General features: G+C 36.6%; 1 protein-coding gene across 2 annotated transcripts; it reads left to right on the forward strand.

Moving 5' to 3' along the window:
• The first annotated feature begins 478 nt into the window (after positions 1 to 478).
• Positions 479 to 17,252, forward strand: LOC107786489 (uncharacterized). Of its 2 annotated transcripts, XM_016607978.2 has the most exons (23): positions 479 to 1,129; positions 2,306 to 2,367; positions 3,130 to 3,267; positions 3,413 to 3,682; positions 5,667 to 5,753; positions 6,354 to 6,455; positions 6,610 to 6,675; positions 7,560 to 7,673; positions 7,768 to 7,829; positions 8,809 to 8,853; positions 9,912 to 9,985; positions 11,810 to 11,877; positions 12,487 to 12,555; positions 12,692 to 12,792; positions 12,864 to 12,945; positions 13,055 to 13,133; positions 13,212 to 13,299; positions 13,378 to 13,531; positions 13,950 to 14,135; positions 14,264 to 14,323; positions 15,584 to 15,873; positions 16,690 to 16,792; positions 17,006 to 17,252. In XM_016607978.2, the coding sequence occupies exons 1-23, from the start codon at positions 598 to 600 to the stop codon at positions 17,057 to 17,059; spliced, it is 2,886 nt and encodes a 961-aa protein (XP_016463464.1). In that variant the 5' UTR covers positions 479 to 597; the 3' UTR covers positions 17,060 to 17,252. The 2 variants fall into 2 exon arrangements, 1 of the variants encoding a protein (XP_016463464.1); XR_012698592.1 differs by lacking the exon at positions 15,584 to 15,873 and having other exon boundaries at positions 17,006 to 17,052.
• Positions 17,253 to 17,775: the final 523 nt, after the last annotated feature.

Consider the following 17,775-nt stretch of genomic DNA (forward strand, 5'->3'; position numbering starts at 1 on the left):
GCACAATACCTTTTTAATGAATATCCAAGGGGGAGTGTTATAAAAATAATTATATTGTGGATGTCCATTTATTACCCCGCTATAGATAATCTTCCTGAAGACGATTATCCATTTAGTACTCTGTTGAAGTTTATCTACAAGCAGCTGATGCAGGCAGGTTGCAAGCAGCTCAATGAAATAATTTGCAGCAGCTTCTTATTAAACAGGCAGGTTGCAAGCAGCTCATGCAGACAGCTTACAAGCACCTAAAGAAAAGCCTTGCAGCTGCTTCCTGAAAAGCCTCGCAGCTGCTTCCTTTCTTCTATAAATAGAGGAGTCTGCAGTTCATTATGTACATAAGTTTGAAATTTGAATAATATATCAGTTTCTCTCTATACTTGTCTTTACTTTATAGTTTTTATTTTATAACACACATGTCTTTTTCGTATAACTAGTTGAGGGTAAAACCTGTTTTTTCAGAAAAATAGTTGCTTATGAATATGCAGAGGGTAGTTACGGAACTTCACATTCCTTGCCGCCCCTTTCCCTTCTCATTTCCCGCCAAAATATAGCTAAGAACATTTTAGAGAGAGACAGTGTGTGAAATCGGAGAATCAAATGGATATGGAGATTCCAGATGCAGCTGAGCTCGAATGGCTTGAAGCCAACACCTCTTACCCTGACGATGACCTCGATTTCGAAGATGATTTTCCTCAACAACCTCCGTCCCCACCTTCAGAACCCGGATCTGAGCCAATTCCATCCCAACCCGACCCGAAACCAACTCTCCCACTTCCGCCAATACCCTCACTACCAAAACCCCAATTTCAGATCAGTGGTAAGAAACGGTTCCTGTCCGATGATTTAAATGAAGTTGTCATAACAGAGGAGAAGAGGAGTAGAGTTGAGAGATTGGAGGATAATGAGGATGAGGATTGGCTTAGGTATTCGCCTCCGAAGCAACCTGAGGAGGAGGAACCGGTGGTGCTGGTGGAACAGGAAGAGAAGATTTTGGCGAAGTACGCCTTGGAGATTGACGGGGATTGTGTACCGGTGACCGGTTTGGATGGTGAGAGGGTTTATGCTAAGATATGTAGAGTTGAAAATGAAAGGGTTAAGAAATTGGAGGTTAAGGCCCGTGATTCTATTGGTGAGCAAGTTCATTTCTTTTCTTATCAATATCAATAATTCTGCCTTTTTTTTCCATAAAAAACTTAACGTGTTATAACGAGTTAGTTACCATTTTTATCAGATTAACAATAATGTTTATCTAAGAGGTTCACATGTAATTATCTAACAAGTGACCTGACTGTGTAAATAGTGTATGGAATTTGAACTCTATCCGCACTTACCATGTCATGCGCCTATGCTAAGTTAAATTTTCCAATTTTTTCCTAGTTAGAATGGATTGGATGCACTTATCCAATCAATAATTTAGTATGATTGACTAGTTATTCACTTTGTTCTTTTGTCTCATTTTCACTGGGAAATAAGCTAATTAATGGATTCGATGTCCTGGTGTCTTGGTATTAGTAGACTGGTTAAAGATGCATGAATTTTTGGGTTAAAGTTTCTGCTGTAGGGTTGTTGACGGAGTAAGCAAAGAGAGTTGCCAACACAAAAAGGAAGTGTAGATAAGTGAATTTCGATTATGGTCAGAAATTTTGAAAAAGAAAGGGAATTGAAATGCAAGCCGATGAATTTTCCGTCACGTAATTTTTTTTGCGTTCTTTTAACTCTTTTGCCTATTCCTCCAGTGTTTTCTTAGTTTAATTGGATGATTGTCAAGTAAAGGGGGATGCTGTATGTTTCATTTACTCAGTTATGAAATGTAACATTTACGTAGTGCTGTTTTTGCATATGACCATATAAACTTTCTTTTTTAAGCGTCTGTTGTAATAGTCTATGGTAACCATGAGACCTTTGGTCATAGCGGATTAAGGATAATCCATATGGACAGAGGCAGGGACACGATAATATCGGAGAGATGCAGACCGGAGAGAGAGATAGGCAGCAGAGGGGTAAACGATTCCTAACTACCTATATATATGATCTTAAATTGCATTGCCTGAAAAAAAATAGCCGTCCTCTTAAGTATCAGGCATAAAGGAAATTCTCATACGATCTGGTTTTGGAGTTAATCGAACATTCTGCTACCTACTCTAAAAGCTTATTAATGTGAAAGTACTTCCAAATCATCTTTGTGCTGTACATAATAAGCCATCCTCTACATTTTGTTAACAAGCTCTGTGCTGTCTTTCCATCTTTGTTACTGAAATCTCCAAATTTTTGGCTGAATGTCTAAGCAAGTGCTGATGTTCTACAGGTCTTATTCAGGAACCTGTCAGGGTCCTAATGCAAAGAGTGGAACACGACCAATTCACAAAGGTGCAGTTTCTATTAGACCAGCCATGCCCACTATCATTCAATCAATCAATCTATCAACTGTGCTCAAATCAGTCTCCACTATAAAGCTAAATTTACTCTGAATGATCTTATCAAATCGAAACAGAAGAAAGATTGAAATTCTCTATGATATTTACAGATTCTTCTGGAGTCCATGAGTAGAACACAATTCAATGCATACGTATCACTGAAATAAATAATAACAAGTAGTACTATGAAATGGAAATGAAACACGATCAGTTCACAAGAGTTGAGTTTCTGTATAAGGTTTCCCGAATCTCTGAAAATGTCACAACAGTTTTGAAATGTCTTGCACATTAAAATGGAGGAAAACAGGAAAAGAATTCTCAACTATAAACTACTATTAAGAAGAAGAAAGGAGGTATTTTCCCTATCCTGTCAATTATAGTTCTTTCTGAAAGTCCTGCATCATTTTCCTTCTTTTTTTGGTTCTCCATGGATTTTTCCCTGTTATTTTATTGTGCCCATACGAATTTGAGGGTTAGTGCACTGAATATGCTAACAGGACTTCCTCATTTTGTATCACTGCTTTTGAAGGAGGGATAATATCTTTGTCCGTTCACTGGTTGTCTCTATGCCTTCTCCCCTTGTTCCTTTGGATGGATTGGAGACTTGTCAAATGAAGCATTAACCTTTGCAGCTAAAGTTTCCGAAAAATTTTCTGTGTTTTTTATGTGTAAGATCTTTGTTCCTCCTTGAAATTTTTCCTCCTTTGTCTTAAAGGCCCTGGAAGCTAGTTCTGAAGATCTAAACGAAGCAAATCTCCCAATAGGAACTGTAGTGCATGAGCAACTTTGGGTGGATAAATATGCTCCTAGTTCATTTACAGAGCTTCTCAGTGATGAGCAAACAAATCGTCAGGTACTGCATATTCATTTATTCTTATAATGGGTTCTACTTAGTATTTACATTTAAAAAATTGAAGCGTTTTCACCTATCATTTTTTAGGTGTTTCCTTATAGATATTCTGCTTTGGGTTTTGACTTTTCTGGTCACTCTTTTGTAGGTATTAATGTGGTTGAAGCAGTGGGATTCCTGTGTTTTTGGGGTTGAAATTAAAAGTACTACAGATGATGTCTTGTCTTCTCTGAAACGGCATTCGTCAGTTATTCAACATCCAAGACGTTCTTCTAGGAGTTCTTTTGGAAATACCAGAGAACCCAGTATAGACAATGAGAGAGCTCATAATGATTTGCATCCAGAGAATAGTGATTCGAACGGAATTAAGGACCTTTGGGACAAGAAGCACAGACAAGGCGGTCCTCCAGAACAAAAGGTCAGTCAAACTGGCTCTTTTCCACTTTGTTCCATTGGTGACTCGGACCCCCAAGGGCCCCAACCTTATGGTTGGAGTTGCATGGCCCTTACTACTAGGTTATCCCTCCCTTGTCAATCTTATAGTTTGTTTGAAATGACCCTTAGCTGGTGTGCTTTGTTGCTTGCTTTGATCTGATTTCTTTTTAAATATAAGCATATGATGGAAGAGTAGATACTGATCTTCTCTTCTTTTTCATGTTCCACAATATTATTGTAGGAAATGTTTATGTCTTCTTTTGAAATATTCATCTTCTCAAATATTAGTAATTTTATGATGCAGTCAACAAGCGATGAGACCAAGTATGGTAAAACCCCTAAGCTATAAGACACCAATGAAACCAAGGATGGATAAAACCACTAAGCCATAAGATAAGCAATGAGTTGACACCACAATTCCACACCTAGAAACTGTTCCTGCCATTTATTGAACTGCTGGCTTTTTCCTCTTTTTCAATGAGACTTTACTTAGGAATATTGGGAGTATGGATCAACATATGGATTTCTTAGATTTGTTAGGGGAAAGGATGTAGTTGCTTATGTGATGTAGTGCAGTATGTTCTGGTCTTTCTGGAGTCCTGTACTTTATTTTGTACCATCTTGGTACCTTTATGAATAATACCTTTACTGATTCAAACAAAAAAAGAGACTTTACTACTAGGTGATACTTTCCTTTTATTCTTGTTAAAGTGCCTGGGGAGTGGTGGAAAGGGGTCTGCCATTGCTTCTGCACTTAGTGATTGGTGATCATCTCTCTTTACTCAGCAGCCTCTCATGTGTCATTTTCTTGAGTTTTGACAGCTGTTTCCTATCATCTTGGCTCTGCTCTACTTTTTGAGGTAGGTGGTCCAACAATTTGTGATCAAATCAAGCTCAGCTAATCTGAAGTCATACTCTGCCTAATCATCTGAAACATTCCTATTTTTGATTCACCAACTGTTTGTTACTTTTCACCATGTGTTTGGTTGTGTTTCTCAACGGGGTCCAAGGTTTAAAGCTCCCTTGATGAGCTTGAATGATTAACTGAACATAGGGCATTCAAGAAACAAGAAAAAGGGGAGGGGGACTTTAGTGGACTTGGTTTTCCCAATGAATCGCCCTATTCTTTGTAATAAGCTAGTCCTATTTAAAGGACCGTACTAATTAAAAAGTGGGCAAGCAGATTTATCAAAGAATTGCATAGATCTGGAGCTCTCTCTTTCTCAACGAGGTCCAAGGTTTCAAGCTCCCTCAATGAGCTTGAGTGATTAATCAAAAATAGGGCATTTAAGAAACAAGAACAAAGGGAAGGAGACGTTATTAACTTGGATTTCCCAGTCGATCGCCCTGTGACGCGATCTGTTCCTTGTTCTCCCAACATCATGTCATTAAGGATAAAATGGAAATATTAATGCTAAAAAGTTGTCAAATATAAAAAAATGTCATTCTTTTTAGAACATACTGAAAAAAGAAAGAGTGCCATGTAAATGGAACAGAGAGAGTATTTATTTATGTGCTGTAGATAAGTGGATATTATCATTGTAGCAGGTTGATGTGTTTCAAGCTAAGTTCAAAGTGGTCTCTGGAAGGTTGTCTAGGTGGACCATTGAAAATCGCCGATTCAGATATGGCTTTATAAGCTTCGATTTGCTGAGAAGGTAGACAAGGACGCTTGAAAGCCTTGAATAGCCGTCCTCTACTTCTTAATGCAGTCCTAGATTAGTGGTCCAGATGCCAGATGATCTCTCATTATGCACTTTCATGTTTTGCATCTTTGGTCATATTCCTATTATTTGAAGTTAGCCACTATTCTCCCCAATCCTGTATAATACATATTGCATATATGGAAATAATGTAAGTTTTATACAGTATACTTATCACCTGCTTGTCCTCTGTTTATTAGTTCCTTATTTCTTTCTCATTTTTATTCTGATTTTTCTAAATTGTGAGAAACCAATTGCTTGCAGGTCCTTTTGTTTTGCGGTCCTCCTGGGCTTGGGAAAACAACACTTGCACATGTTGCTGCTCAGCATTGTGGGTATCGAGTGGTTGAGGTCTTGTAACTCACTCATTTCAAACAGTCCCGTATAGTTGTTTATTTGAACTTTGACTCCTTTTGATCTTATTATTGTAATAATTAAAGAGATCTGGTGAGAGATTGTAGCACATTGCAAATGACATTTATGAATTAATTTGTTACCATGAAGGATCTGAAAAGGTCATTTAATTTTATTCTACTCTTTAGTATGTGCTAGAATAACAAGTTTACTTGACTCAGACCTAAATTCTACATATGCTACAACCCTGGGTGCTAGTGGTTTATGTCTCTTATTTTGGATAAGAACTTTCCCGGGAATTGTATTTTCTTTAAACCAGTTCAGATGAAAGAAAACATGTGCAATTCAACTTGACCTACATACTAGAAGCCCGTACCCAGCAGATGCCCTTTGCTATGCCTGCATTCTAGTGTGTGCTTGGCTATTCTCAAGTTTCGTTGATATGTTGATGACTAAACTTGATTTCCCTGCTGAATATGAGCTACATAAACTCAAAATGCCTTCATACCTACTTCCAACCTTACACATCCTCTGAATCAATTTAATCTGAAGTAATAGATGTCTGTTTATCTGTTGATTGAAATGCTTCCTTTGCAGATTAATGCAAGTGATGATCGATCATCCTCCAGTATTGAAGCTAAAATACATGATGTTGTTCAAATGAACTCTGTAAATGCTGATTCAAAGCCCAAATGTTTGGTCAGTTTATTGTTGTGGTTTTTGATTTTAAATCTTCCTCTGATAATTCAAAGCCCAAATTTTTTGTCAGAATATAGTTTTGATTTTTTCAAATCTTTCTCAGCTGAACCTACGTTTTTATTTCTGAATCATGATTCATGTTTTGCTGTTCTAGGTTATTGATGAAATAGATGGGGCTCTTAATGATGGAAAGGGAGCTGTAGAGGTCATCCTAAAATTGGTAATTTTCGTATTTGCTTTTGATTTGTTTCACCCTGGTAATTTTAGTAATCCCAGTATGACTGCTAATAACTTATAGCTGTAGGAAAACCCTGCGTTAATTTTTTTGTATTGAGCTACAGTAATACGACGGTCTCCGGAAGAGTCATATGGGCCATTTTCAGCACCACATACCCCTCTTGCTTGTATCATATTCAAAACTTTAGACGTATAAAGAAATCAAGATTTGTGAAGAACTTCAATTGAACATACATAGATTGATTTAAGATCGGTTGAACCTACTGCTAATTAATTTTCAATGGAGTATATATTTTGCATGTATACTTTGCTATTTATTTTACAGCTTGAATGATACAGATATGTTCAACTTATTCTTTTCTGGAGAAGGATATGTTCAAGTTTTATAAAAGCTAATAACTCATTGATCCTTTTCTTTTCTCTTTTATTTGGTGTGTGTGTGTGTGTGTGTGTGAATCTTCAAAGATAAACTAATTCATTGAAATGTAAGATTTCTAGTCCTAGCTTTATTAGGTAATGCAGATTATGACTCGAAATCATTAAAGACCTGTGGAAAAACGTGCACCTGGTACTGCTAACTATAATAAGTTAGTCTGTAGGAACTTGATAGAAAGCTAATATCAGTAATATGGAGTGCTCTGTGGCACCATACATTTTTCATAATTAATCTGAAGTGAATTTCAACGTTTGAGTCGACCTGTAACTTTTCCTTGACAGTATGTATGTTTCTGGGGCAGCCCGGTGCACAAAAGCATCCCCCGTTCACGCAGGGTCCGGGGAAGGGCCGCACCCCAAAGGGTGTGATGTAGACAGCCTACCCAAATGCATGTTTCTGATAGAATAATAATGTGTACTTTCACAATGCAGGTTTCTGCTGAAAGAAAATTGGGTGCTAGCAAAGAAAATGAACCTGATGGAGGAAATGCTGGGCAGAAGTCATCATCAAAAAAGAGGCACCAAAAAGCATCCTTGCTAAGACCTGTAAGAGTGGATTTGTCTAAAAATGCTCATTTGTATATTAACCTGTCTGTAGTCATGGCATTCTCAAATCTCAACTGTTGTGCTTCATTTGCAGGTTATTTGCATTTGTAATGACCTTTATGCTCCTGCCTTAAGGCCTTTGCGTCAGATAGCAAAGTAAGTAATGCTTAAATTTTACAAGACATCAGATTGAAGTACATAGATTAGCATCTAGAGTTCTGACCTAAATACTAGGTCCATGACAAAAGCCATGTCAGACAAAGTATTTATAGAAGAATGGAGGGTGAAACATTGAGAATATAGATTTTGTTTCAATGTTATTTTACTTCACTACTTTCTGATAAGTATCTGCTTTGTCTTTGTTTGACACCCTTCGAGATAGATGATGTTTCAGGAAAAGTGAAACCTACTGTGCTTTCTATAAATTAATTTTCATGGGTCAAATCCAAGAGGTTGTAAAAATCAAGTAGTTTTTACTGGAATTTAGAAATAAAGAGCAGCTTGGCGATTTTGTTGCTTTACCAGTGTGACCACCTATGTGATCCCCATGTGTCTTCAAGGTTAATCTTTTCTCTTCTTTTCTTTCTTCTCCTTCTTTCTTTCTCCTCATATTCCAATCAATTGTTGTGTGTGAATGGTGCAATTGATGCACTAGTTCAGACTCCGTGTGTGCTACAGAGCCTATCGGTTGCTCCGTATAAACTTCCTTAGCAAGTAATCTGTGGAAGAAAGCATCCTCGATATCTATCTGATTATAATGAAACAAGACTGACATAGAAGGACTCTGGGTTCAACTATTTCCTAAGTTTCCTTTTTAGATTTTTCAGAAAAGAGGTTCAACTTCAATAAGTTTTAATCAATCAACTAAACTTCCACCCCTAAACTAGTTGGGATCAATTATGCAGATCATTTGGTTAGATACTTCTAGTAACATATGAAGTCTATTTGTGTATGACCCTGATACCTTTTGTAGTCAAATGTTAATGATTATCTGTAGGACAATTTCACATAGTTCTCTATATTATATCTAATTACATAACTAACAACAACAACCCAGTGAAATCCCACTAAATGGGGTCTGGGGAGGGTAATTACATAACTAACAAAGTACTTATTTATGTGGTTGGAATTGCAGGGTTCATGTATTTGTCCAACCAACTGTAAGTCGTGTTGTTAACAGGTACTTGCTACTAAATTATCAGATGAATCCTCTGGAATTTATTTTCCATTTTTTGCATGATTAACTGCTTTGGTAGAGTATGAGGTAAACCTACAGGGAGACCGGATTAACGTCCAAGCATAAGCCATCTTTCAGATTTAAAGAATGCATGGCCCCAAGTGAAATGAGAGATTTCAAATCGTTAGGAGATTTGACACCTATAACTCGCCAAAGTCTAATATTTTGTCCAAGTTAACCGGATAAAATATCTAAAAGCCAATGGTTGTTAGTCATACAGTCACAAAAAGGAAGGACTTCCTGTCAGACAAAGTTGAGGGTATTTACATATGTAGATGACCATTACAAAATTCTTAGACATCAACAAAAGGATATGCATCTGATTGAATCTTACGGCTTGTAAAGGATTTCAAATTTCACGTGAATGGAGTTTAAGATAACGCAGATTGAGGGGGGTAATAAAAATCCAAACTTGCAAGTCTGAATGTTTTCTGCAATATGTATGCTGCTATCAAACATGCGTTAACAATATTTATTTTGGGAGTCCTATGTTTCCAAGGGCTTCTTAGCCTATCATATTGACAAAAGAGAACTTTATTTGGTTTAGCTCTCTCAAAAGTCATGCTATATTAATGACTTGTATAACTCTTCCTGTCGATACTATTGGAAAGTTATATCTTGGCTGACAAGGTAATTGAAAGAATCTGATAAAGCATCAAAAGTATTCTGCCGATTCTCTTTTGTTTTGTGTTCTTATTTCTTGTATATGATCAATTGGGTGATTCAGCAACATACTCGGTGTAATCCCACATTGTGGGGTCTGGGAATTGGGTGATTGGCATTTCCAAATTATAAATCAAAAAGTATTGACACTTTCACGTATTCCATGAGTCCTTTATGTTTTAAGAAGTATACACATATTGGTAATAAGCACCTATCTTGTTCCAATTTTCAGTTGTCCTTGCTTTAGTTTAGACCTGTCATAGAACAATCTGTTTTTATTTAGCAGTGCTAGTATATTCAAAAGATATGCATAAATCTAACAAAGCCTACTTTTGTAGGCTCAAATATATATGTAACAAAGAAGGAGTGAAGACAAGCTCCATCGCTCTTACTGCTCTAGCAGAGTATACCGGTGAGTGCCATTCCGTCGTTTTGTTTGCAGATATCAGTTATGAAATCTGAATTTCTCTGATGAGATGTGGTGTAATATCGTATGATATAATTGATATACATTGAGTTCAAAGCTTGCAAAAATAACCTGTATAAAGTGCCAGACCAAACATTTAGATTACTATTTTCAGGGAATTTAAGCACTTTTTACCTGCCTATTGGCCGCCTTCGGAACTTCCAATATCACGTAGCTGTGGCAAGAAAAAGTTCCGATTGTCATTCGAACCAAATTGAAATGATCATCCTAGGCTGCAATTCCCCCGAAACAAAAATTTATTTGGAGTATCTGATGCACGATAAATTATTAACAAGTGGAGGGGCTGCCAAAAGGACTATTGAAAAGTGATGTATACACTTGCTTACTCACATATGCAAATACCTGTATACAGAATATCTTAATTACCTATTTGAGTCAACCTTTGTAGGGCTATATTCAGGGAATAAACTTTATATGTTTGATGTTAATTAGTTTGAGAAAGATTAGCGGAAGAGACAGTGTTTCTAAAGGAGGCAGAATCACTCACATTAAAAGTGTTCTCAGCACTATTGCCACTTCCTCTCTATATACACACTACCTACATCAGTTACTGAACACTTGGTAAAGCGAGGAGGGAATTATTGTGAAAAGGCATGTGAGATGAATTTAAGCATTGTTCAATGGGATGAGATACTCAAACCTTTCAGACACAGTGGCTTTGGTATGAAGGGGCTGAAGAAACCAACTCAAAATTTTCTGGGAAAATGGTTATGGTGGTCTGCTCATGAGAAAGATGGATAACTGATGGAGGAACTTGAGTCTGTTATTCTTCTTTTAGGATGGCTGCTATGTTAAATTTTGTGGTGATCTCTGGACTGGTAATCTTTCTAAGAGATACGTTTCCTGCACAATTTTAGTTTGTTGCGAATAATGCCTTGGACCTGCAGTTATGTCCAACAGTAGTGATGGAGTGACCACAGATGTCACTAGCAGAGCTAGTAACGATTATAATCCACACAGATTATGACTCGTTCACACTTGGGTATAAGCTCCCAGTTATATGGGAGGGAACAGGCAGTTTGTTTGCTAAAGACAATGAGAAGGGAGTCTTTTCAGTTATATGTCTCTTTGCCCTTCTAAATGGTGTAAAGGACCCCTGGTTTATTTTCTATATATTTTGGGATTCAGCGGGTTATACCACCCTTCTGAGATGATTTATTTGATGGGAGTTGATAAAACAAAGGTTAGGGGAACTTGTGCCTCATCAAATTTTATGATAGAATTGTTGGGTGCTTTGAAAATGTAGAGACACCAGATGCATGCTGACACCAAATACTTGAATACACCTTTTGATGCATGGAAGAATGTGCAGCAAGGTTGAAGAGTTTTTGCAATTTTTAGCACACCTTAGTTTTTGCGTTTTGTTTTCTATTCCTTCTTCGCCTTTGTTACCTTGCTGTACGTTTTTGAGCACATCATCTTGGTTCTCTCTCCCTCTCTCTCTCTCTCTCTCTCTCTCTCTCTATATATATATATATATATATATATATATAGACGGTGTTCTTACTTTACTGATCATGTCATAAAAATAAATTGTTATTCTCAAGGGGGGAAACTGATATAGATTGCAAAATCTTCTTTCGAATTAGTGACAGGTCTTCTCATTGGATATTTATTCAGCTGCTCTAATTGCTGATTTACTCGATGTCCTGCAATTTTCCTTTTCTCGTGCTTTGAAGTGTTAAATCTTACGAAGTATGTTTTACTGTGAATCAGCAACTTGAAATTGATGTCTGATTATTTTTCCAGAATGTGACATAAGATCGTGCCTGAACACCCTTCAGTTTCTTAACAAGAAGAAGGAGACTCTTAATGTGGTATGGCTTTATAGTTATCATGCTTTTCTTTTTGTGGTAGTAGTCCGATAGAGGAAAAAGGTTGAGAATTGGTAGAAATCATAGTATTAAGATGTGTAAGATCTCTTGCAACTAGCTTTCCATCAAGGATGAGTTTGAAAGTGCTTATCAGATAAAATATTGCCTCTGTTTATTGTCTGAACTAACTTGTATTGTCTGAACGGCATGTAACATCTGCTCATTGTCTAAATCTCTGTTTATTTTTTGAATAATCAGACCCTTCATTTATTATTTGAATTCTAGGTATACTAGTTCATGGTTCATCCATAGCCATTATTTAATTTCTACTGAGCCATCGTGATATCTTAAGGACTCTCTTGTAGAGTATATATTTTTTTTCTTTTGCTGCGCAATGCATTCAACTTCTGAAAAAATTTCAAATTCAAGTAGAAAACAAGTGTTATGCTTTCAAGACGGATTCTGGTTACATTATATTATGACTGAAATTTTCAATTGACTTGAGATAAATTTCACTGTAATTAGGGTCCTTTATTTGTTATTGAAGCTTTTCTCTTGCACATCCTTCTATCTTCTCTGTTTTGATGAGTAATGCATTCTTTCTAAACTTAGTTGGAGCTCAGTTCTCAAGTTGTTGGACGGAAGGATGCAGCAAGAAGTGCTTTTGATATTTGGAAAGAAGTAAGCAAACTATCTATATCTGCAAGTTCTACTTCTATCTAACTTCTAATGATATTATTTTTGTCTTTTTTTTTTTTTTTTTTTCTGTGATCATTCTTTTGACCCTCTATCTGTTTATTATTATTATTTTTTGAAGATTTTGCAAAAGAGGAAAGTAAAGCAAGCAAAGAAATCTTTTAATTGCTTCAGCAGTATGTCGAATGACTTTGAGACACTGCACTCTCTAATATCTCATCGGTAGGTGAAAAGTTGGAATACCTTTGTTTGAAGTTCTGGATTATCTAGTTTAATCTTTGATGATTCTTCAGTGGTGACTATGACTTAATTTTGGATGGGATCCATGAGAACATTTTGCAACTCCATTATACGGACCCTGTGATGCAAAAGACAGTAAGTGGATCGAGTACTGCAATTGCTTTTCCTTGTTCTTTTAGCTTCATCTGATCTTCCACATCTAGTTTTTGCTATATCTCATATATGCTAATCACTTATCTTGAAGGTCAAATGCTCAGATATTCTTGGTTGCTCTGATATATTTCATCAATACACGATGCACACTCAACATTTCTCCCTTCAAGGTAAATAAAATACTACCATCTGCTTGCTTGAAGTTTAATATTTTTCTAAGCTTTATTTTATTTTTTCTATCTCTGCAGTTTATCAGCCTCCTCTTGCAATATCTATACATAGTCTCATAGCTCAAATTGGAAAACCAAATATTGAATGGCCTAAGTCTTTCCAAAGGTAGTGCCAGCTTTCCCTGGATGCTCATCCTGAATATTAACAGTGGTGACTGTTGTTTCTTATCACCGTTAACTGCAGATATCGAACAATGTCAATAGAAAAGAAGGAAATCTTACATTCATGGAAGAACAAGATATCACCATGCATCTCTAGGCATCTGTCAACTAAATCCTTTGTGGAAGACTTGATTTCTCCATTCCTACATATACTGTCCCCACCAACACTGAAACCGGTAATTCTTGTCAAGTATCTGTTGGTTTAGTTGCACTCAAGTTTCCTTTTCCATTTTAGTTACACATAAATTGCTTTTGGCTTTGACTACTGAATAGTGTTGTCTAGGGTTTTGTCCATTACGATATTTGGAAAGGGATTGCACCCAGACTTTGTCTACTTATTATTTGTAAAAATAGCAGTGTTTAAACCTTTGAGTTTTGAAAAGATATTCGCCAGAATGGGAAAGAAAACATTTCGTTCTTTAGAACTGATTTTGTGATTACTGCTTCTTTTAGTTTACTAGTCTTCTGCTTAATTATGTTTATTTATGGTTAGGCTGTAGTTGTTGTGGAAGCTAGGCCGAGTTGGTTATTCCTTTACATGTGTTGGGTTCACCTATTGGTGAGAATTGGAAATGATACATTCATCCTTTGCAGGTAGCATTGCATTTACTCTCAGAGAAAGAAAAAACTGATCTGGCTCAGTTAGTAAATATAATGGTTTCCTATGCCACGACATACAAGAACATAAAATCTCATCCTTCACTGGGTATGCAATATGGTGCTTCAGACGCATCAATGCTTTCATTGGATCCCCCAGTTGGTGAATTTATGAACTTCAAGGTTAGGATGGTCAACTGCACCCACAATAGGAAATTAGTTTTGAATAATCTTTATATCCCATTATCGTCTCAAAATGGAAGAACTTAAGATATCATCTGTTTTCTCTTTGATTTGTTGCTTTTGGACAGGGTTACAATTCCTGTCATCTTGTTCTGGCATCGGCTGTGAAACTGGTCTTGGTACATGAGGTAAGTAGAGGAGCATTATCAACTCTTTGCTTGTGAAATTTAGTGCACTCTGTTGCTGGAAAAAACCAAGTTATTTCACTTTTGGCGCGTATATAGAACCAAAACTTGTCTCACATCAGTGAATATGGGTTGGATCTATGGGGAGGAGTTGGTGGTAGCAGGATTAGTCCTCCATGTACAGTATCTACCCATTGATGTTGTCAATCATTAGGTGACATTGACTAATCATATAACTAGGAAGGAAGTTGTCGCATAAGATCTACAATCTCTTGGAATCAATGCGGACTTAGTGAAGGATAGGGCACAATATATATGTGATACCAATTAGATGGGAATATATTTTAGTCATGTTCATATGTTTACTTTAGGTCCTATGCTTTTTTAGGAGTCTTTTAGCCTTATTAGAGATTCTTATATCAGTAGGAAATATGTACTTCTAGTACTTTTCAATGGAGAGCATCGACCAAGTACCTCCTACGATTGAAATCTGAACTCAGATTGATAGGTGTAATCTGTATCTATCTATCTATCTATATATATATATATATATATACACACACACACACACACACACACACATACATACATACACACACACACACATACATACATACACACACACACACTCTTTTGAGTAAACGAGAAGTAGTATTGTTGAAACATTTAATTTTTTAATGCTTTATGCTAAGAGAGTGTGGTTAGGATCGACCATTATAGGACAAGAAAGCGGATCAGCTTTCCGCATATTGACATTCAAAGTACGGGTTGTTCTGATATTAATGAGAAATGGCTATTTCCAAAGTTTATTCGTACAAATTAGCTGTCTGAAACAATGCAAATTCTAATAGAACTGCAATATTTCTCATTGAGGTTCCTTACTGAGAAATATATCTTATATAACCAAGTATGCAGTTTTCAGATATCCTATATTGTGACACAAACTTCAGTGCTAATAGAAATGAATTTGAAACTCAGTCTGTCACAATTGTCTTCATCCAAGTCAAGCATTCCACCTGTTCCTCTGCTTTTGGTAATTTCTCCTATGAAGCATCTCCTTTTTATGGGGTTTTTAAGTCTCCATTTCCCTCTTTTGTATGGATGTGCGTGTCTAGTTTCCAGTGACATTCTTCATTATCCAATTACCATCACCAGTAACCCGTGTGATTTTCCAGACTTCTAGATTATGTTGCTTTTGTGGTTCATTATCAGAATTCAGATCTTTATGTCATATATTCGTCTACATGTGGAACATTAATTTAGGTGGAAAAGCAAAAAATTTTGCAAGGAAGTATCAACCTTCACTCACCACCCACAGGTGTGGAAAGTCAGGACGTTTTGAGGTGCGGGAATAGCAGTACACCGTCTGAAGCATCAGCTTCTTTGGATAAAACAATACATTTAAGAGACCCCTCTAGGCAAAAGCAATATGACTTGCCTAGCACTTCTAGTCAGAATAAACGATCTAGTGGAGGTACCGCAGCTAGCGGAAAAATGTGCTTGCCTGAAGGAAAGAAGAAACCTTTTGTCGATTCTCGTTCCTTTTTTGACAGGTATTATTAGCCTTACATTCATCTATCTTCTGTTGGAATCAATTATTTGATAAGTAATTGAATCATTATCAACTTTAGTTTGATAAATTTGAGGCAGGACAGGCTCCCCTCTCATTGTTTCTGTTTCACACGGGTTTTAAAGAACAAATTCAGTCAAGTGGTTGGACTATTAGTGGAAAATAATAAGTACCAGCTAGATAGATCCTAGTTAAGTGTATATCTGACTCAAAGTCCCAAGTGAGGCTCATTTCCTAGAAATAGCCACCCATCGGTTACCAAACTTGTCTTATTTTGACTGCCTCATGTGCAGTTTAAGTAAAAATCAAGCAGAATGAGCCAGAAATATTCGAGCCAATAGTAGTTATTGAAAAAGCCTGCATACCTTTACCCTTTACGTCTGAGGGACAAGCTAACCTTTGGAAATTGTAATAGAGGATAAGAGGAGGCAAGCCTTAATTATATGGACAAAGTTGTTAATATCTGTGCTCTCTAGCTTGCTTACGCACACAAATATAAAAAATACTGTTCTTAAAACCTTTTGCTGTTTATGTACTGTGGTTGATCTCTTCACCTCCATAACTATTTTCTTTTCAACAAGCTTAATGGATCAATATTTGTTGCAATTGTTACGTCTCTTTTCAGTAGGAGGCCATCACTTGATGTATTTTATCTCTAGGTAAATGCATCTGCCTTGTTTAGATTCATCTCATGCTGCTTGATGCATCTTTGGGAGAAATTATAGTCAGCTGAGAAGCATGTTCCGGCATTTCATTGTAAGTAAATGCATCTACCTCATGGTGATTTTCCGTTAAACAGGTTTAGGAAGCCAAGTGGCAAAGCTACTCAAGATATGAATGATGCTAAACCTGGACCAAAATCGGAGAGGGATTCACGGCCTTTGCTATTTAAATTTAACGAGGTATATAATCAATCTACATTTACTATCCTGACTATCCAAATTAGGGTACTATCTTTCATATCCTTGAACTCCAAATAAAGTCTCCCGTCTTAACTTGTATTGGTGCCATCTAGCTTTAGCGATGCTACTTAATTATCATATACACGATTAGACTTGGCTTTTGGATAGTGAATGACAATTGATCTCAGCAGTTTGTTTGTTCATTCTATGCAGGGGTACACCAATGCAGTCAAGAGACCAGTAAGAATTCGCGAATTTCTTCAGTAATATAAGTGCTGTATTATACTGTTAAAGTGTTTTTTTTTTTAATATAGCAGTTAAATGTAGATTAATATGCTTCTAGGGTAGAAAAAAGCAGAACTCCCGCCATGTATTTCATGCAGTAAAACAAATTGTCAATGCATCAAACCTGTACAAAAATTACAGTGGAAAGATATCTTAATAGTTTATGATCCTCAAATTGTCCGCTCGTTTTGCATTTTTCAAATTTTGTTAGCAATGTCATATATCTTAATTTGGTTTGAACAAAAAGGGAAAAATACAAAAAATAACTATATAATTAATATTAACTAATTTGGAATGTCTTCACAATTGCTGCACACATATCAACACCCATCTTGTATATATGTCTTCACAGTTGCTTGCCTGCTGCATTAAAGTCAAGATGCACCTTATTTAAGTAAGGTTCCAGGTTCACCTTTGTTTCGAGAAAGTTTAAATAAATTGTACTAATATTTTTGTTATGTGCGATTGATATCTTCATGATTAATTCATGTAATATCTTATAACTTCCTTCGGGGTTGCCCAATTGGTTTGGAGGGTGGTCATCCATATGGTTGACCTGGGATCGAATCCCCCCTCAATGCCTTTTGAGTTAAGCCTGTCGCACAAGGCTTGCCTAGTGCGATTTACATCCTCTGTGTGGTTTGCAGGCTACCCATTGCCTAGTGCGATTTACATCCTCTGTGTGGTTTGCAGGCTAC

Source organism: Nicotiana tabacum, chromosome 14, assembly GCF_000715075.1.
Source record: "Nicotiana tabacum cultivar K326 chromosome 14, ASM71507v2, whole genome shotgun sequence".
Lineage (NCBI taxonomy): Eukaryota > Viridiplantae > Streptophyta > Magnoliopsida > Solanales > Solanaceae > Nicotiana > Nicotiana tabacum.

Excerpts from the sequence above, each read along its gene's own strand:
- LOC107786489 (XM_016607978.2), top strand. The coding sequence starts at position 598 with ATGGATATGGAGATTCCAGATGCAGCTGAGCTCGAATGGCTTGAAGCC. Across the intron at positions 5,754-6,353 it reads GTGGGTATCGAGTGGTTGAG|ATTAATGCAAGTGATGATCG; the intron begins GTCTTGTAACTC and ends CTTCCTTTGCAG. Across the intron at positions 8,854-9,911 it reads GTAAGTCGTGTTGTTAACAG|GCTCAAATATATATGTAACA; the intron begins GTACTTGCTACT and ends CTACTTTTGTAG.